Source organism: Carcharhinus amblyrhynchos, chromosome 4 (genome assembly GCF_965287045.1).
Source record: "Carcharhinus amblyrhynchos chromosome 4, sCarAmb.v2.hapA, whole genome shotgun sequence".
NCBI lineage: Eukaryota > Metazoa > Chordata > Chondrichthyes > Carcharhiniformes > Carcharhinidae > Carcharhinus > Carcharhinus amblyrhynchos.
Window position 1 is genome coordinate 62,676,302 of NC_137327.1, and position 21,362 is coordinate 62,697,663.

At 43.5% G+C, this 21,362-nt stretch overlaps 1 protein-coding gene across 1 annotated transcript in view; it reads left to right on the forward strand.

Moving 5' to 3' along the window:
* Window positions 1-21,362, forward strand: part of hydin (HYDIN axonemal central pair apparatus protein) — a 1,114,396-nt gene that overhangs the window by 336,215 nt on the left and 756,819 nt on the right. The window contains exon 12 of the mRNA XM_080187991.1: window positions 17,820-18,043. Within this exon, the coding sequence (XP_080044117.1) occupies window positions 17,820-18,043 (224 nt within the window). The remainder of the gene's footprint in view (window positions 1-17,819; window positions 18,044-21,362) is intronic.

Consider the following 21,362-nt stretch of genomic DNA (forward strand, 5'->3'; position numbering starts at 1 on the left):
TCCCATACTGGCTGTGGCCTTAATATGGACTGACCATTTCTGCCTTCTTGTTAAGATGCTGCAACACTCTCCGGAAATGGAGGAGCTCACCATAAGACCTTTTCAAGCACTCCAGAGTACATCTACTTTGCAGCTGCAGAATTTTTTCAAAAATACCTCCCCTGCATTTTGGTTGCCTGGCCCTTTATATATTGTCAGTGGAATGTAATCCTTTATAGAGGATATCTGGAACTTTTTTTTTAGAATTTGGTGTTCTAATAGCTTTGGCTGTTCCTTCTGAGATTTCTGCTTTTGTGGAGACATGCACAAATATGCCCCAGAAGCAGCTGAAAGCTGGTGGCAGTGCTCCCCAGCAAAATGGCACTTAACCTCTGGGAATGACATATGCCTTGAGGAAATGTGATCTCTTAATATGACTTTCCGTTTGTAGAGGCCAATTATGCCCTATTTTCAGTAGAAATAGAAGGGGAAGCTTGGCATAACTGTAATCAGTTTTGTCCCAATCCTCAACACCAACACACACATTGACCGCAAAATAGAATCAACATTGGATTGTTGCTCCACACACTCTTCAACATCCCAGCACCTTTCCATATTTCTGGCCAAGTCATCTAAGACTTGTTTCCACAGAAATGCAGAGCATACAATCTCAGAAAAAGCTTCATCCAAATGCTGTTGGGGGTATGGGGATAGGGTGGGAAAATTTGGTGAAGACAAGATCCACTCCACTTTTATGGCACCAGCTGCTATGAGCTAAGTTCAGATGTGAATGTTAGTAAATGGGTGAATGAATGGGCAGGGTGGTAATGTGGGTAGAGTGAGTAAGGTGAGTGAGTAGGGTGATAGGATGGCCATATGGTAGGTAGTTGAAGTGGGTTAGGATGGTCGGGTTGGTGGGGTTAATTGGATTGGGTTGGGGGGGTAGTTTGGTGGTGGGACAAGTCAGGTCAGTTATGGGGGCTTGTTGAATTGATTTGATAGGGGTTGTCAGGTGAGGGAGATAGTTGTGGGAGGGGGGGGGTCAAGAGGGAATTCTGGATGTTAAATGTGATTGCATTGTGGATCAGATGCATTGTTAGCTAGGAGTTTGTCGAGGATTTTCCTGTTAAGATTTCCTGGATGAAACTATCCAAGGAAGTACCACAGAACGGTCCAAAGTCTCTGACTTTTAATTCAGAGTCAGACAAGAGAATTTTGTAACCTTGCCTGCAGTTGGAATTCTCTGGTCCCACTGCAATGAAAGATTTGGCTGGGCAGTAGTGGGGCATGCAATACCAGAGAATTCCAGCCAGAGACTTTGTTGGAGAGCAGGAAAATGTCCATTAGAAGTCAAAATCTCCTTGGAAATTTCCATTGAGGTCAGCATGTTGGGACTTCCTCAGGGTCCTGACGCACATTTTGGGTCATATGTTCAGTTCGCAATGATCTGGAGTCCAAAAGATCTGGCCCATTATAGCAGTTCCTAACCACTGTATTCCTGAAATGTTCCGGTACCAGCATAAAGTACTTACAGGTTAGTTACAAGGTTAGATGGTTTACATCATTTGAATCTAAATATATCATCATTTTCCTTCTGGGGTAGCATGGTGGCACAGTGGTTAGCATTACTGTCTTACAGCAGCAGGGACCTGGGTTTGATTCCCAGCTTGGGTCACTCTGTGTGGAGTTTGCACATTCCCCCAGTATATGCATGGGATTCCTCTGGGTGCTCCGGTTTCCTCCCACAGTCCAGAGATGTGCAGGTTAGGTTGATTGGCCATGCTAAATTGACTCTAGTTTCAGGGGGTTTAGCAGGGTAAATATGTGCAGTTACGGGGATAGGGTGGGATTGTTGTCGGTGCATGCTTGATGAGCTGAGTGGCCTCCTTCTGTACTGTAGGAATTCTGTGAAATATGTTACTTGACAGGAATCAATAACAGATAATCTATTTTCAATAGTGATCTAATCTAAATGAGTCATAAGTTATCCGGTCAGGCCAAAAATGGACATATGAGGTGAAGATTCCCACTGCTGTGCTGAGATCTCATATTGTGAAATTGTGCGTCTCCAGCCAGTGAAATTCTATCCATTAGGATCTTAGATTAGAATCTGTATTAGCTTGTAATAAGAACTTCCAGCATTCACCACAAGTATAGTTGTAAAAGTATTATTCTATAAATAATCAATTGCTCTCTCCAGAGCACTGTGTTTCTTTAAAAAAAATGAGTAGCTGACTTTTTGTTGTTCCTTTTTGCAATAAATTAAGATCCTGGAGTGTGTAGAGATATCATAAAGGCAATGCCAATGTTTGGGTTTTTCTAGCAATACTTAATCTTCTCACAGCTGGACGGCAGTATTGTAGTGCTGATCTTTATTAGATTGGACTGCAATGTGCACTCTTATATTTCATATTGTGGGAAGTATTTTGAAGTAATAAAGAGTGTAAATTTTTCAGTGTCAGACAATGTAAGTCCAAAACTAAAAGAAATTGGATTTTTTTGTTGGAAGAGAGTAAATAGTGATTTGATAGAGATGTTTAATATTATGAAATAAAGTAGATAGAAAGACAATGGTGTTGCTTATGGTACCTGCACGGTCTGAAAGTAGACACTTAAGACAGCGGACTGAGGAATGTAGCAAAGGAACATTATTCACAATACCTTCCTTGCACCTTGTAGGCAGCCCAACACAACAGTTCTTTTGCATTTGATACGTAGGCAAACCACAGTTGGACACACAATCAAGGTACGACATATATTTAAAAATACTCCCATACTCACATCTTCCATCATGAGAACAAGATGAGTTTGAAAAGGGCTGCTCTTCATAGCAGCAGGAACTGCACAAAAATGATGATATGTTGTTGGTGAAACAGGCAGATGAGAAAGCTCCAACACCTTTACCTTTTGCACAACTCTGAAGAGACTAGTGTTGTCCAGATATCTGGGGCTTGATTTTCAATCCAGAATTGAGAGCCTGATGTCCAAATCATTTTTGGTCCAAAACTTGTGTTGCACCTGTATTGCTGACAGTCATTATTTTGAAACCACTAATCTAGCTGGGCTTCCGTCAGTGGCAATGTGCACTCCAGGAAGGCAGGAATAGATTCTAGATTGAAGTGCTTAAAGACATGTTTCAGCCTTGCAGAATGAGCAGGCAGGAGAAGATCAAGGGCCAGCAGCCTCATGGTGCAACACATGGTCAATTGGTGAATCAGAGGACACTGGAGCAACTGTTTGAATCACCGTGTTTTTCCATTACTGTTGTGCACCAGCCGTATCACAGAATGGCTCCCTGCATTGCTCTTGGCAGTTGAGCACTTAACATGCACCAAAGGGTTTAATTTCCCTGGTCTTCAGTTTAAAAATCTCCATTTGATCGTCCTCAGCCCAATAACAAGCTTTCCAACAAGCTTAACTTGGCTGTTTATTTGAGGCAAGTGGGTTTCTGTCTTACCCCAACTTTGCTTTCAAAACAGCAGCAAGTCCCAGAGAGGTTGGAAGGAAGCGCCATTGGCAAAACAGGTCTGCATTTGACTTCACCCCACAGATGATTCAAAATCAAACCTCTGTCCAATCAGAAAATATAAGTGGGCTCCCAGCACAGTGCTGCCACTCTGAATTCAACATCAGTTTCCCATGCTATTTTTTCATGGTAACAATATCAGTGAACAAGGGATTCGTGAGCCTTTTTCAGAACATGTTTCCAGCAGATTCAACCAAGGAGTAGGATCAGTGGATGAAACAGTCAGATTTGTTTCAGAATTGTTGTGTCAAGATGATCTGAATTTCAGTTCTTCCAGGAGTTTGGATGATTTTGGCAGCATTGTAGTTGCATGCCACTGGACCTCTTTCCTATTATCGCTATTTCTCTTTGTGTCAAAATGTAACAAATTGAAATATAAACAAAATATTACGGATACTGGAAATCTGAAACAAAAACAGAAAATGCTGGAAAAATTCAGCAGAAATGGCAGCATCTGTAGAGAGAGAAATAGAGGTTATGGACGCTATTTTCCCCAAAAATGACTAAGTGCTGCAGTGGCAAGAAAATCTCGTTGGTCTGTACGGTGTGAACCAGACTGCAATCATTCCAGGCTAGCCAGTTTTTGGGAGGCGGTGAGTTGTGCACTGGAAGGGCGGGGCCTAAACATACCAGTGTGCCCGGCTGCAAAATGCTCGGGTGCGATTTGATAGAGGGCCCCGATCTCCCAGTGCAATGGGAGACCCCATCCCTTTCCTCACAGACACCAGAAACTCCTACCCCACCAATCAATGGCATGTTTCCCAATCCCATCCCCGGCATGGATTGTCAGCAACAGGGAATTGGGGCCCTCCCATTAGGTCCCCATGTATGACCCTTGATATGCCTCCGAAGGGGCCCCCTGTACTGACCCCTTCCTACCCTACCTCTCCATCCATGCATAGCCCCTCTGTCATAGATCCCTCATCACAGCTCCGCTAAGGCCCCAACCCCACTCAGGCCCCACTCTCATGGCAATGTCCCTGGCAGGGTCCAGATGATACTGCAATGGTAGTGATTAGCAAATGTGTGGTTATCCACTTTGGTAGAAATAATAGTAGGAGGGATTATTGTTTAAAAGGCGAAAAGCTGCAGCATGCTACGTTGCGGAGAGACCTGGGGGTCCTTGTGCATGAATTGCAAAAACCCAGTCTGCGGGTGCAGCAGGTGATCAAGAAGGTGAATGGAATGTTGGTCTTTATAGCGAGGGGGATAGAAGATTAAAAGCAGGGAGGTCTTGCTGCAACTGTACAAGGTACTGGTGAGGCCGCAGCTCGAGTACTGTGTGCAGTTTTCGTCGCCACACTTGGGGAAGGATATAATGGCCTTGGAGGGAGTGCAGAGAAGGTTCACCAGGCTGATACCAGAGATGAGGGGGTTAGCCTATGAAGAGAGATTGAATAGACTGGGTCTGTACTCGTTGGAGTTTAGAAGGCTGAGGGGGGATCTTATAGAGACATATAAGATAATGAAGGGGCTAGATAGGGTAGAGGTAGAGAGATTCTTGCCGCTTAGAAAAGATAGCAGGACTAGAGGGCACAGCCTCAAAATAAGGCGGGGGGGGGGGTGCAGTTTACACTGGAGTTGAGGAGGAACTTCTTCACTCAAAGGGTGGTGAATCTCTGGAATTCTCTGCCTGTTGAAGTGGTGGAGGCTACCTCACTGAATATATTTAAGTCACGGGTAGATAGGTTTCTGATAGACAAGGGAATTAAGGGTTATGGGGAGAAAGCAGGAAAGTGGAACTGATCCATTTAAGATCAGCCATGATCTTATTGAATGGTGGGGTAGGCTCGAAGGGCTAGATGGCCTACTGCTGCTCCTATTTCTTATGTTCTTATGGTACCAGGTGGGCACTGCCAGATGGGCACTGCCCACTCATGTCCCCAACCACCCGGGAGCTTCAGTAGCTCCTGAGCCCTCCAGCATGGCTACCATATCTGGTCTCCATTAATGGAGACCAGTAGTGATTCTTGCTGGTCTTGTGATGCGCCCAACGGATGGAAGGCTCGATGAGCTGGGAGAATCTGGTGTTGGACAGGCTTATCGGATTTAAATTCTACTTTAAATATGCTAATTGCCCCCATGCTGTTTCTGGATGCAATCTGGTTTACATCAGTAGAAAGGAATTGGGATGATTGCAAATTGGTGCCAGGCACAAAGCTGTTTTTTAGGCTTGCGTACTATTTTGCAGGATCAGTGCGATCTGTGCCTGGTGCTATGAGGCCGAAAAATCACCCATAATGCTACAAGTTCGAATGACTTTCCAGAGCTAAAGACTGGGATAAATGTGATGAATTATACATTGTATGAGAAGAGAGGATGGAGCAGAGAGGAAGGCCAGTGATAGGTGGGAGTGAGGAGTGATTGCAAAAAAATGTGTAGGGCATGAGATGAGGAAATGATTATGGCAGTGAAAAGGATTATAGAAACTGCTAGCACTGGCATGAAGGTAAGATATCAGAATGTGTTAATGGAAGAACAAAGGTCAGTGCTCAGAGAAAACTAAAGAACAAGTGACAGATGGCCCGGGAGAGTAGGTGGTTTGCATTGGGAGAAAAAATGTTTTGGATAAAAGCTGTCAAGATGCATGAGAAAGTCAAAGCTCCCCAGCCTACGCTTCATCTTCCTAGAGTAGAGGAAACCGCACTGGGAGCAGCAAGTACGGTAGACCAAATTGAAGAAAGTGCAAGTGAAATGTTGCTTCGTGGCACAGTGGTTAGCATTGCTACCTGTCAGTACCAGGAATCTAGGTTCGATTCTGGCCTTGGGTAACTGTGTGGAGTTTGCATGTTCTTCTTATGTCTGTGTGGGTTTCATCAGGTGTTTTGGTTTCCACACACAGTCCAAAGGTGTGCAGGTTGGGCGGATTGGCGATACTAAATTATTCCTTAGTGTCTAAAGGTGTGTTGGTTTGGTGAATTAGTCATGGTAAATATGCAGGGTTACAGAGATAGGGTGGAGGGGAGGGTCTTGCTAGGATATTTTGGAGAGTCAGCGCAAACTTGATGGGCCGAATGGCTTATTTCTGCACTATAGGGATTCCATGGCTCTTTGGAGTGTTTGGGGCCTTGAATGATGAGGAGGAAGGAGGTAAAGGGACAAGTGTTGCACCTTCTGCGATTGCAAGGGTAGGTGTCATGGGAAGGGGAAAAGTTGGGTGAGTGTGACCAGGATGTACCTCCATGACATCTGTGGGCAGGCTGCCAGTTTTACCTTGTTGGCCTCTCCAAATAACAATGTTCCCATCTACTGCTTATAAAATAGCAGTGATGGAAAGAGAACCTTAAATCTTACAGGGGGAATTAGTGATAATGTCACTGGACTAGTAATCTCGAGACCCATGCTTATGCTCTGGAGAAACGGGTTCAAATCTCACCATGGTGTGATTTAATTTAAATAAATAGGGAATACAAAGCTAGTCTTAGAAATGATGACCATGAAAACCATTAACAATTGTCATGAAAACCCTTTTATTAGGAAAGGAAATCTTCCATCCTTATCTGGACTCAAAATCCATAGTAATGAGATTTACTTCCCTCTAAAATGGTCGAACAAGCTATTCAGTTCAAGGCAAATTGAGGGGGTTGAGCTATGAGGAGAGGCTGAATAAACTAGGCTTGTACTCGTTAGAGTTTAGAAGAATGAGGGGAGATCTCATTGAGACGTATAAGATGATGAATGGGATGGATAGGATAGAGGTGGAGAGACTCTTCCTGCTCAGAAAGGACAGTAGGACTAGGGGGCACAGCCTCAAGATAAGGGGGGGCGGTTTAGAACAGTTGAGGAGGAACTTCTTCACTCAAAGGGTGGTGAATCTCTGGAATTCTCTGCCCGTTGAAGTGGTGGAGGCTGCCTCGCTAGATATTTTTAAGACGCGGGTTGATGGGTTTTTGATAAGAGAGGGGATTAAGGGTTATGGGGAGAGGGCGGGAATGTGGAACTGAGCCACGACAGATCAGCCATGATCTTATTGAATGGTGGGGCAGGCTCGAAGGGCTAGATGGCCTACTCCTGCTCCTATTTCTTATGTTCTTATGTTCAAATGAGGATGGGCAACAAATGCTGCCTTGCTGGTGACACACCCACATCCCAGGAAAGAGTTTTTATAAGTGGTTGTTAGAGCCCCACTTGGCTAAAGGTGGTCAAGAAGTTCTGTTGAAGAGTCATGTATGACTCAGAAAGTTTGATCCTCTCTCCACTAATGCTGCCAGACCTGCTGAGTATTTTGTTTCTTTTTTTTTGTTTTGTTAATTTTGCCCTGTTTCTAAAAGCTTTCCCACCACCAAGTTGAATTTCTTTCTGTGGTGTAAGTTTCTATAATTCTAATGACTCAGTATTTGACACCTTTGTTGATTAGTACAAATTACCAACTGTTGACTCAACCCTGACCTACAAAGCATCCATGCTATCCTACACATTGGATCTCATTTTAACAATTTACAGTTTAGCAGTGGAGACCAATTCCATTTTATCTATTTTAAAACAATCAATCAAAATTAAGGGGAAACATCTATTGATATAACATCTTATTACTCCTGATCCAATTTGATTTATACCATTGATTTATTGGGTAAGTTACAGACCCGAGCAACTTTTGGGCGGCACAGTAGCACAGTGGTTAGCACTGCTGCTTCACAGCTCCAGGGGCCTGAGTTCGATTCCCGTCTTGGGTCACTGTCTGTGTGGAGTTTGCACATTCTCCTTGTGTCTGTGTGGGCTTCCTCCGGGTGCTTCGGTTTCCTCCCGCAGTCCAAAGATGTGTGGGTTAAGTTGATTGGCCATGCTAAAATTGCTCCTTAGTATTCTGGGATGTGTAAGTTAGAGGGATTAGTGGGTAAAATGTGTAGGGGTATGGGGATAGGGCCTGGGTGGGATTGTGGTCAGTGCAGCCTCGATGGGCTGAAGGGCCTGTTTCTGCACTGTAGGATTCTATGTTATCTCATAAGCAACAAACGAAAGATAGACCAAATAATCTGCTTTTTTGTTGAAGAAGGGATCTTGGCCCGGATAACTGGGGAACTTGTTGGTCCTCGTTGAATAGTGCAATTATATCAATAGATCTTTTGGGAGGAATTTTCCTAATCTGGAGGGGGTGAGCTTCCAGGTGGGACCAGGACCCAATACCGATCTTGCTAGAGGGATGTTAGCACTTGTAGTGCTGGTTATCCAGTCTGCATAAATGGGCTGATTGAGGGAACTATCAAGATCTTCCTGGTGGCAGACTGACCCATTACTGAGAGCTGCATTGGAGCGACTTGCTTGTGACTGACTTCTATTTGAAACCTCCACCAGAGCTGCAGTCATTCGCACTCCCCAGCTGATGCTGCTGGCCATCCTGTAGAAGGATTTTTCCTCTACAGTTTGATTTGATTTATTATTGTCACATGTATTAGTATATAGTGAAAAGTATTGTTTCTTACGCACTGTACAGAGCATACCACACATAGGGAAGGAGAGAAGAGAATGCAGAATTTAGTGTTACAGTCATCTCTAGGGTGTAGAAAAAGATCAACTGATACCCACTGAATGAAGCTGATGTCAAAATAAAAATAAATATTGTAGAATCATTGGCTCCCTTTTCATAATTATACAGTGCTGAAACAATGTTGCAGAAACAAGAGCCAAAATCTTGAATGAGGGCCACCACACCCGAGGTAACGAGTTGCCCACAAAGTTGCAATGGTTTTGCACGCTGGTAAAGGTGAAGTGGGCAGGTTGGTCAATCTGGCGGAAGTGAGAAGACAGCGAGATTCCAATATGGCACCATTTCGCTTAAGCACATGTCTTTCCTGCCTCCATGTTCGCCACCAGCGAGTGCAGAAGGTTTTGTAAAGTTCCCAATTTTAAGGCTAAAAATCAACAGAAGTATTAGTAGAGTTGAGAAAAGATGGAACATTGCCAGACACAGACTTGTATTGGAAAGCCAATCTTGCTCACTTTATCTTTCCCAATTGTGCCTGAGCTGGCTTCACGAGGTTTGCCTCTTCATGAATCTTTCTTTATTGGAACTTAAAGCCTCATTAGTGGGTGATCTGCCTGAATTTGTCAGTGTGCATTTAATCAGTGTAATTAGATATGATAGTGTAAGTGCGGCTCAAATTGTGCTGCTAGCAATATTGCTCAGAAAATGCAAAGTTTAAATAAAACTGTTACTGAAGTGTTGCCTGCCGCAACACTTATTCGGTGAACAAATAACTACGAGTAGACATCTTGTTAGTACAACAATATTTATTTAAACCCACACAATCAATAATCACCCACCTGACCAACAATAAGTTATCTTACAGGAAAATACTAGAATTCAAGTCCAATACAAGACCTTGACTTAACTTTCGTGACTGGCAAGTACCCAAACAGATATTGGCCTTTATCTGTGCACTGGTCTTGGTAGTCGTCTGCGTAGTCTGGTCCTTTGGTCTGGTGTGGCACTCCGGCTCTGATCTTCCTTCCTTCCTTCTCGGGTGTGGTGGCTCGCCGTTGTTGTAGCTTGTTCGTGGGGTCAGAGAGAGAGAAATTCCTGGTTGTGCAGCACCCTTTATACCCCGTTTGGTTTCATGCCCCTTTTTGGCCATTGCCAATCAATTAATCAGGACTTGATCACCCTGATCGATAAGAGGCCAATCAGGTGCTATCACATTGATCTTTGGGTGTGTCCCCAGCGGCCATGTCTGTAGGTATTGGAGGCACATAGGGGCACCGTGAACCCTTATTTAGGAGGAAGGTATGTGACCTATGTCTGGTACACAACCCCATGTGACCAGAAAGTCTCCTTCATCCTGGAGATGATCCTGTTTATTCACTCACCAGGGTTGCAGCCTGTTTGTCTCTGTCTTTAAACTGCAGCCTGTCGGTTTAGTTTCTTGCCCAATTGTTCCAGAGTGCTTTACAAAATGCCATTTTAGATGGCCCATTTGGCTACAGAAGCATATTTTTTGAGCAGTTGTGGGGGCCAGATTGGCAGTCAGGCTCATGGCCCCCAGAAAATGGAGGCTGTTAGAAGGCCTGCCTCTGTGTTCCAGCATAGTGTTGAATTAAGTGAAAAAAAACAATCATCAGCCACACAAACTCATCATGCTCCATCCATGCCAACTTCTGCTACCTTATGCCTATACTCTATGGTACCTCATATCCCTATGCCCATCACATCCCATGACTCTTTATTCCCCTATACTACTTAGTGCCAACTCATGACCCCACCCAGCACCCTTTGCCCCTTACACCATGTGTGCCAACCCACCCAATAAGCTTTGATAGTTCCTTGACAACACTGACAGCTCTTTTGCAGTCCTTTGTCAGCTTATTTCCAGTGGGTTTCTGGTAAAAATTGCATAATCGTGTTTACTTCTAACAACCTCAAAGGAATCTTACCTCTTCCAAAGGTGTCCAGGGACTACGTCCATAGGGTTAGCCTGGCTATCCAAAATCATTCACCAAAATCAGACACCTTCTTCACTGGTCTAATCTGTACACTCTGGATTTCACAATCCTGGCCTACCAAAATCTCACTTCTTTGCTGCAGCTGTTGATTTCAATGTGCAACTGCCTCCATAAACTATGCATACACGAATCCCAGCCTGACTCCACTCCTGCAAAATGGAACATGCCATATTGAGGGAGAGATGTGGTGGGCATGATTTTCCCCTAAAAAGCTAAGTGCCCAATGTGCTGGAAGACAGTAGGCACTGTGCAACATAGAGGCAGTCAGGCGACTCATGCCAATGGTAGGGGTGGGGGGGAGCTTAATCCCACCTGAGAGATTGGCATCAGACTGGTGAGGGGGCCACTGCGCATGTGTTGATCTTCCAGTATACTAGGAGATCAATTGACATACCTTCGTACCAATTGCTATCCCCATGATCACCATCCCTGACTCCATTCCCCCACCTCTGTTCACTGGCCCTCCTCAAAGTGGCCCCGACCACGCTACCCCTGCCCTCCCCTAAACATCGCTGGCCCCGACACCCCCCACCCCAATGACTGGTCTTCTGATGACCAGTCCAGCCCTCCAAGTACCAACCTCATCACCAACCCCCATGCCCCTATGCAGCATTCCCCTGTTCCCTCCTACGTGCCCCTGCTGTGGCCTCACCCACCTGGCCCTGCCTCTTAGCACTGTTAAGTGTGCCAGCATGCCAGGCTGGCAGTGCCAGGATGGCAATGCCCAAGGGGTATCCACCCTTCCTCAAGGTGGCTCCAATGGCCTCCAGTCCTACCAATGAGGCTATCATACTTGGTCCTGTTGCTGGGGACCATACGTGGTCCTCGCTGGTGTGGATCTTCACTGACAACATTGGAAATACTAGTGAGCCTAGACAATACTGTCCTGGGCTTACTAAATAGATTGAAATTGGATTTTGCATATTGTAATCAGCCTCGCGCTGTTCCCTGGTTGAGAGGCTGATTACGTCAAAATGAGTGGCACAGCAAGATCACCACCATTCGGACGCTGGTTGCGATTCTCGTTTTTGGCCTCCCACTGACATTTCCTGCTCTGCTACACTCCTCAACCAGTGTAGCAGGCCTGAAAAATCGCTCCCAGAATTTCTGGCCATTTCCCAGATTTTCACAATGATGGACAGGCTTCCCGCAGTGAAAATCTAAGCCTATATGTGTTGGTGTGCTGAGACCAACCTTAACCATAACTGCCAACTGATTTCAAAATTCAGAGCCCTTTTGTTAACATAAATGAATTTTGCTTCAGGAGTCTAACTTTGAAATATGATCTGTAGTGCTAAATCAGCGTGGGTTTCCTCTGGGTACTCTGGTTTCCTCCCACAGTCCAAACATGTGCAGGTTAGGTTGATTGGCCATGCTAAAAAATTGCCCCTTAGTGTCTAGGGATGCGTAGGTTAGAGGGATTAGTGGGTATAATATGAGGGACGTGGGGGTAGGGCCTGGTGGGTTTGTGTTCAGTGCAGACTTGATGGGCCAAACGGCCTCTTTCTGCACTGTAGGGTTCTTTCATTCTATGATAAGGAGAAGGCTTATTATGATCACCAGCTTGAGCACACTAGGGGAATTTTTGTGTTGTTGAGTGTTGATAGCCCATGCCTGTGTCTGGCTTGGGAAACAGAAGACGATCTGTTCACTGAAGATTTCCCTGGAATTTGTTGCCCAGGACAGGGCATTTTCCTAATGGAGGGTATGCCTGTTGAAGAGATTTGTGTAGTTCTGCATTTTATGTTCTTTCGCTTACAGTTGATTCAGTCTCTCTTCAAATGTCAGTCCTGCCATTCCAGGAATCAGTCTGGTAAAATTTCACTGGACTCCCTCAGTAACAAGAATGTCCTTTTTCAGACTAGGAGGCCAAAACTGCACACAATACTCTAGGTGTGACCTCATCAAAGCCCTGGATAACTGCATCCTTACTCTTATACTCCAATCCTGTTGCTATGAAGGTCTGCATGCCATTAGCCTTCCTCACTGCCTGCTGTACCTGCGTGCCAACCTTCAACAACTGTTCCACCATGACACCTGGGTCACGTTGCACTTCCCCTTTTCCTAAACTACCACCATTCAGATTGTGTGGCAAGCCCAATTGAGTTTCTGGTCAATGGTAACCCTAAGAATGTTGACCATGGGTTGATTGTGGTGAATACATTTCAGTCAGTGTGTAGCCATTTAATTTTAAGTGCAAAAATCTGCTTCAATTTGATCGTTTGGACACATCTTCCATATCTGCTATTCAGCTGACTCCTTCTAACAAGGCAAGTCTGAACATGCAGCTTTGAGTAATCTCAAATGAGTTGACCACAGAAAACAGGCTGCAGTGAATGTGCTTCAAACCAGCAGTGAAACAGAAAAACCTAGACTGATTTCTGACACAACCTCATCCTCGCCTGTGCTAATTTCCTGCTACATTTTAGTCCTGTTTGTGATGAGGCTCCAGCCAATGAGTAACATTCACTTCCAACGTTCCTGGGACATATTCCACCAGCCTGCCCACTAATCTGCCTCTATCAGTTGAGGCATCTGAAACTCTGACCTAGCATCCTACGTGAAGACCTTAGTACATGTGTATACTCTTCTATCTGGCCCCTGCTAGGTATTGTAAGGAAAGGGTTAATCATACTGCCCTGGACTCTATTAACATTATATTATTATTAGTTTCAATGTATATTGTGTTAACATTTAGCCTTTGTTAAATAGAAATGTTTAAAGTGCTGCTGACTATTGAATCAGAGCTGACCTTGCAGCAATGATTATATTCAAGATGAAGTAACTATGAGGTTGAATAAAAGACTGCCACTGAATCATTCGATAACAGTGTGGATTAACAGTTTATAGTGCAACGGTAAACTTCGAACATCACCCTTTTTACTTGTAAAAGGAGGACATTGAATAGTATAGAACTGGAACTGAATCAAAGTCACATGTAACAATTAAGCATAGCAACAGTGAAACTATGGACAAAATTATGAAATTTAGGTAGTTGTACGGGGAAAAAGAGATTGTTAAGGAATGAAAACTGAAGTTATTAATAACGGATGAATGTTACATTCTCTTTATATGGCATTGTATGTTAAGAGTTATATAATGACGTATGCTCAGATTTCCTGATGTTTCACTGTACATCAAACTGAGTGATCTTCATACCCAATGATTTACTTGAGATGATTAAAGTCATGAAAAGTTTAGATAGTGTAAACAAAGAGACTTTTCAATTGACGAATAGAGGGCATGGACTTAAGGTGAAGGAACCAGAGGTGACATGAAGAATAGACATTTTAAGACAATGAGTGAGGTTACAATCATATTTGCCATGATCATATTGAATGGTTGAGCAGACTCGAGGGGCCAAGTGGCCTACCTTTGCTCCCAATTCACATGTTTATACATTGTATGAATGGTTAGGATTGGAATGCATTACTTGATAGGATGTTGGATATTGATTCAAGAGTAGCCTTCAAAATCAAATTGAATAAATACTTGAAGGAGAAAACTTGCAGGGAGATGGTAAAGAGTGAGGAAGTGGATATAACTGGATTGTTTCATGAAAGAGTTGATGCCAGAAGTTGAGATACACTTGGATTTTCAAAAAGCTGACTCAGTAAGGTGCCACACAAAGGTTAATGCTCAAGATAAGGGTTCATGGAGTTGGGAGTGATACATTAGTATTGATAGAGAATTTGTTAACAGACTTGAAGTGGAGGTAGGAATGAATCAAAGAAAGCAAAAAACAACAAAGGGGTCAAAATGGAGGAGAAGGTTCACAGTCCAAAGTTGTTAAATGCAATGTTGAGTCTGAAAGGCCGTAATGTGTCTAATCAGAAGATGAGATGTTGTTTTTCCAGCATGTTGGGCATCATTGGAGCATTACAGTGGTCAAAGACAGACATGTGAACCCAAGAGCAAGATGTGGAATTAAAATGTCAAGTGACAGGAAGATTGGGGTCATATTTGTGAACTGAGCAAAGGTGTTCCTCAAAGCGGTCACCCAGTACATTTAGTCTCCCCAATGTATCGCATTGGGAGCAGTGAGGGATATTGCCTGTGGAGTGTTGACAAGAGGAGTGAGGGGAAGATGTATTTATTGGTGGCATCATGTTGAAGTTAGCAGAAATGGTAGAGAATGATCCCTTGAATGCAGAGGCTGTTAGGTGAAAAATGAGGGACCCGAAACTGTTTCTCTCTTCAAAGCTACTGCCAGATCTGCTGAATTTATCCAGCCTTTTGCTTTTATTTCAGGATTCTAGCATCCATAGCATTTGCTTTTATATACAGGGAGCAACGTATCTAAGTTTGCTGACAATACAAAGCTAGGTCGGAATGCAAGTTGTGAAGGGAACAAAAGCTGCAAAGAGATATAAACAGGTTTAGTGGGGAAGTGTGAGATTATTCACTTATTTTAAGAATTAAAAAGCAGAATATTTTTTAAAAGGTGTGAAACTTATAAATATTGATATTCATTGAGACTTGGGAGTGCTCACACAAGGAACTCCAATGATTAACATGCATGGTCCTACATGTCCCCATGCCATCTCACCCAGTATCCACCATGGCAGACCTCAGGAACTGTGTGGAGATGAAAAAAAAATTCTAGAAATGCCAATAGTGAGAAATGCTCTCACTATATAGTCTTGATGGTGAAAAAATCCCTAACTCCTGAAAGCATCTTAGTTTTTAAATCATCTCAGTTGGTTCTGTTTATTCCTCTAATCCCTTAGTAGTCTCTTCACGCTCTCTATCAAATTGTGAACTCAGAACCCCTGCTGAGAGAATTGTAGCTCTTGAAACTAATCTAAGCATTCAGGAAAATAGCCCTAGGGAAATATCAACTAATAACTCTACTGAAATAGCTCCATTAGATAATGCACCAACTGATCTGTCAGTCGAAGCAGTCCAGTAGGTTTATTTTAACAATCACTTACATTTAAAAGCCATCAAAGAAACATAATCATTGCCGTCATTCAGGGCAACAGTAAGGATTCTAATATCAAGAATTTTAATTTATATCAAGTTTTAATTACATGCCTTCTATGATCATCGTAAATTACAAGATTATTTAGTTATGGTAGTTACACTTGTTGATCACTTCAAATGGTTTACATGCTTGGGCAACATTGTAGTATGGGAATAGGATATCCCTGTTGATGACTGCTTCCATCGCTTTACTAATGATTAAGAGTCGACTGATGAGTTGGTGATGCCCAGGTTGGACATGTCCTGTTTCTTGTGTACCGGATACACCTGAACAACTTTGCATATTGCCGGGAAGATGTCAGTGTTGCAGCCGTACTGGAACAGTTTGGCCAGGGACGCGGCAATTTTGGAGCCAAAGTCTTCAGTACTATTGCTGGAATATTATCAGGGCCCAAAGCCTTTGCAGTATCCACTGCCTTCAGTCATTTGTTGATATGATGTGGGATTAATCAAGTTGGCTGCAGACTGATATTTGTGATGCTGGAGACCTCCGGAGGTGGCCGAGATGAATCATCTATTTGGCACTTCTGGATGAAGATTGTTGCAAATGTTTCAGCATTATCCTTTGTACTAATGTGCTGGGCTCCTTCCTCATTGAGGATGGGAATATTTGTGAAGCTTCCTCTTCCAGTGAGTTGGTTAATTGTCCACCAAAATTCACAGCTGGATGTGGCAGACTGCAGAGATTAGATCTAATCTGTTGGTTGTGGAATTGCTTAGCTCTGTCCAATACTTGTTGCTTGTGCTGTTTGGCACAGAAGTAGACCTGTTTTGTAGTTTCACCCCATTGACACTTCATTTTTAGGTATCCCTGGTGTTGCTCCTGGCATGCCCTTCAGCATTCTAAACTGATCTAGGGCTGATCCCCTAGCTTGGTAGTTGTGACAATACTGTGACATTAAGAAATTAACTTACGTCATGTTTCTTGTGCAGGATTTTTTCAGAGTCATTTCTATTTATTGAGACCACTTTATCTATAATTGGCAGCCTATAATTGGGGCTAGGCTCACAGAGAGAAAAAATCTCAGTTGCTGATTGGGATCTTCAGAGAGAAGCAGCTCTCTGTGTCTCTTGTTCTCTCTCTGGAGATTGGAGACTGGAACCTGCTGGAAAATAGGTCTCTTTCCCTGATGTTCTGCTGTTTAAAAATAGATGGCAAAGATCAAGTGGAGTATTGACATGCTGTGCTTGGTTGAAGTCATTAGGTTACATTTCAGCTTCAGCTGAAGCAATATTTAAAAGCGGCATCGCGGCCTTTTGGCTAAGATGCAAATGAAATCAAGCCTTGGAGGAGGAGCTATGCCTTCTCCAATCAGCTTGGATCATGTAGATCAAGCCCAAGACAGGAGGTGAGAGCCCTGTCTTGTCAGCTTGGCTCAGGAATGCCTCAAGTTGTTGAAACTCTGAGTTGGACTTGATTTGATCGAATTGGAATAAATACAAAAAAAAATCTTTTTCTGGAAGCTGCTGTATGCCAGTCAGAAGACAGGTGTCTTTCTGTATCTCTGTCCAGAGAGATTAAAAAACTGGAAAAGTAGCACCCATGTAAGCATATCCAGATTCTGAAGAAGAATGTATGTCTATGGTGATGTGGCTTAAATTAGAACTATAGAGATAGCTAGCTGTTAAGAATTATACCTTGTCATGTTTAAGTATTTAAATTGGTGAAAGTTATGCTGATTCTTCTTGTTATATTTTAACTGTCTTGTTAAATAAACTTTGTTTGAAGATGATAGAGAGTGAGAGAGCTATAGATGCGCCGCTAATTTATTACACAATAGTTACCTTACACAGTTGCACAAAGTCAACATGACCTAATTTTGTGAATAATTTTGAGAAAAATATGTTTTGTATTTTTTTAAAATTTTTTATTTTGCTCTTATTTTCTCAGATTGTGATTACTAACATTGGTGAAATTCCTGCTGTGTACACCCGAATTCCTTCACGCAACCAGTTGGGCTCCTGTTTCTGCTTTGAGCCAAATGAAGGGACCTTGTTGCCAGGTGGATACCAAATGATAGCGGTGACATTCCGTGCCAGTTTCCTCGGGGAGTTCATAGCAGATTTATTCATTTCTGTGCAAGGAACCAGTGAGCTAGTCCAAGTAACTTTCAAGTAAGTAGCTTCTTTTCGATCCAGATTCACATTAGTTTTTTTTGACATTTTTGGTAAGTATTGGAAGAGGTATTTTATGACTCAATGTAAAACTTTGAAAAGAAATCCCCCTGCTGATTATCATACACCATTCTCCTTCAGCTGATGAATCAGTACTCCATCATGTGAATGTCACTTGAAATAAGTTACAAGTCCAAAGGTGTGTAGAGTAAGTGGATCAGCCATGCTAAATTGCCCCTTCTTGTCAGGGAGATTAGCAGGGTAAATATGTGCGGTTACAGTGATAGGGCCGGGTAGGATTATTGTCGTTGCAGGCTTGAAGGGCCAAATGGCCTCATACACTGTAGAGATTCTATGGTTGAACCTTAATGTTCATCACCAAGAATAGCTCAGTGACAACACTACTGACTGAGCTGATCAAGTTGTGAAAGATACGGGGGGATTCTCCCACCCCACCACACTGATTTTATAATGCAGCAGGGTGGAAGAATCCCACGGCCGAGAATGCGCATGATTTGTGCATGCATTGCCGCCACGTGTACAGCTTCCAGCACCAGACCTGTCGCGCCATCAGATTTGCACTGGAAACTGGCGAGAAGACAGGTCAGTAATATTTAAATGTAATCTAAGTGTAATTAGCGGGCCCGAGACTCAATTCTCTGGGCCTGCTAGCCTCTCTGACCCCACCAGAATATTTCATTCTTGCGGGCTTTAGAGTTGTTTCCCACTAGCAGCCCGACCCTGCTGGAGTGAAAAGGGAGACAATTGGGGATGGTGCCTCCTGGGCATTGGCACCCTGGCAGTGTTACCTATGGCTCCAAGCACTGTCCAAGGGCGCACCTTGGAACTGACCACAGGGCATGGAGCAGTGCCAAGGGTCTGGGGCCTAGAGGGTGGGTCATAATGGGGCAGGGCCTAGGGGACATGGTGAAGGTGGGAGGAGGGGGTCTTACTGCCATTTCTGCATTAGGATAGCTGGGGCAGGAGCAGGAGGGAGACCAGTGATCGGGGCAGGCTGGTGAGGTGGGGGGCAAGAGACTGGGGGGGAAGAGGCTGGGGAGGCTCTCCCTGCGGGGGTGTCTGCACTGCAAGGGTGTGGGGGCACTGGAGATGGGGCAAACTGGGGTAGCAAAGATCAGGGCTGGCCCGGAAATGGTCAGGAGCCTTGGCTGGGTCGTGGGGAGTTTGGGGAGGCAGCATTGCGGGTATCCTGGGCTGGTCAGCAAACAGGAGGCTGACAGTTTCAGCCTCCCAGGTGGGAATAGGCCCTGCCCCCTGAAATTTAACGATATTCATGCTGGTGGCCTCTACAGTGCACAGATGTGGGAGATTCTAGTCTGAACTCCCACTGGAAAGGACAGCATGAATTTCTCCAGTTTTTCCCACGTAGAAGTTTTTGGGGAGAATTCTGCCCACAATTGTCAACGTGAGCCTATAGTGGGTGCTGTAAGAACCAACAACACAAGGGAAAAAAACAACTTGACTTCATGCTATACTAGAAGGTAATATTGTGCAATGAGATGGGAATAATTAGTGATCTCATGGTGAAGCAGCCATAGACAGCTGTGACCATAAAATCATAAAATCACATGATTGAATATTATATTCAGTTTGAGGGAGAGAGGTCTAAGACCGTTATTGAACTTAAATAAGGCAATTTTAAGGGTATGAAAGCTGAGCTGGCTAATAGGTTAAGGGATAGTTCAATAGAGATGCATTTAAGGGGTTATTTCAGAATACACAGCATAGATAAATTCCAACAAGTTGGAGGTCAGACGACTGGACAGAATATAAGGAACAGCAAATGACTAAAAGATTAATAATGAGGGAGAAATTAGAGTACAAGAGAAATATAGCCGGAAAGATAAAACAGATTGTAAGAGTTTCTGTAAATATTTTGAAAAAAAAAGTTAACAAAGTGAGCGTTGATCCCATAGAATGTGAGCCTGCAGAATTGGTAATGGAAAACAAGACAGCAGATGAATTGAGCAGGTGTTTTGCGTCACTATAAAGAATAAGTAACATCCCAGAAGCATCTATAAACCAGGAAATGTAAGGACCTTAGGGAAATTGCAGTCACCATGAAAGTGGAACTGAGTAAATTGTTTGGAACTGTGGGCTGACAAGAGCTCAGGTCCTGATGGACTTCATTCCAGGCTCTTAAAAGAAATGTCTAATGAGATAATTGGTGCATTGCTTTAAATTTTCCAAAACACCCTGGATTCAGGGATGTTCCTATTAAATTGTAAGATAGCAAATGTATGCTCATTATTCAAAAAGGGAGAAAGAAAGAGGGAAACTACCAGCTGGTTAGCCCAACACTTACCTTAGGGAACATGTTAGAAGCTATTGTTAAAGTTGTTATAGCAGGGCACTTGGATAAGCTCAAGGTAATCAGACAGAATCAACATGGTTTTGTAGAAGGGAAATCAGGTTTAACCAACTTATTGGAGTTCTTTGGGGAAGTAACATGTGCTGTGGATAAAAGGAACCAAGCAATGTACAGCATTTGCAATTCCAGAAGGTATTTGATAAAATGCCACATCAAAGTTTATTGGGGAAGATGAAAGCTCATCTTATAAGGGGGAACATATTGGCATGGATTGAGGGTTGGCTGCTGACACGGAGCAGAGAAAAACCATAAACTGGTCTTTCTCGTGTTAGCAAGATGTAACTGTTGGTGTGCCACAAAGATCAGTGCTGGAATCTTAACTATTTATTTATTCATTCATGGGATGTGGGCATCCCTGGCTGGACCAGCAATTTGTTGCCCATCCCTAATTGCCCTGATAGGTCATTTCAGAGGGCATTTAAGAGTCAGCCACATTGCTGTAGGCCTGGAGTCACATGTAAGCCAGACATGAGTGAATCAGATGGGTTTTTGCAACAGTTGAAAATGCTTTCATGGTCATCATTTGACTTTTAATTCCAGATTTTGTTGAATTCACATTCCAACATTTAACTCCAGACCTATAGCAATTGGTTGACCCAAGTGGTTGACTCTTAACTACTCTCTGAAATAGCCTAGCAAACCATTCAATTCAAGGGAAATTGGGGATGGGCAATAAATGCTGGCCCAATGATGCTTACATTCAATGAGTTTAAAAAAACGATTCTGAAGCAATCTAGTAGCTCAAAACTGAGTCCCAATGTGGCACTGTGTGCCATCAACAAAAGCAAAATTGTGTTCCAGCACAGCCTGTTATCATCCCTCACCCTACCACTGTCAAGTCCAGAGATCAACTCTAGTTCAGTGAGTAGGGTAGCTGGGAATGTTAGGAGCACCGCTCGGTGTACCAGAAAATGAGCTGCAACACAG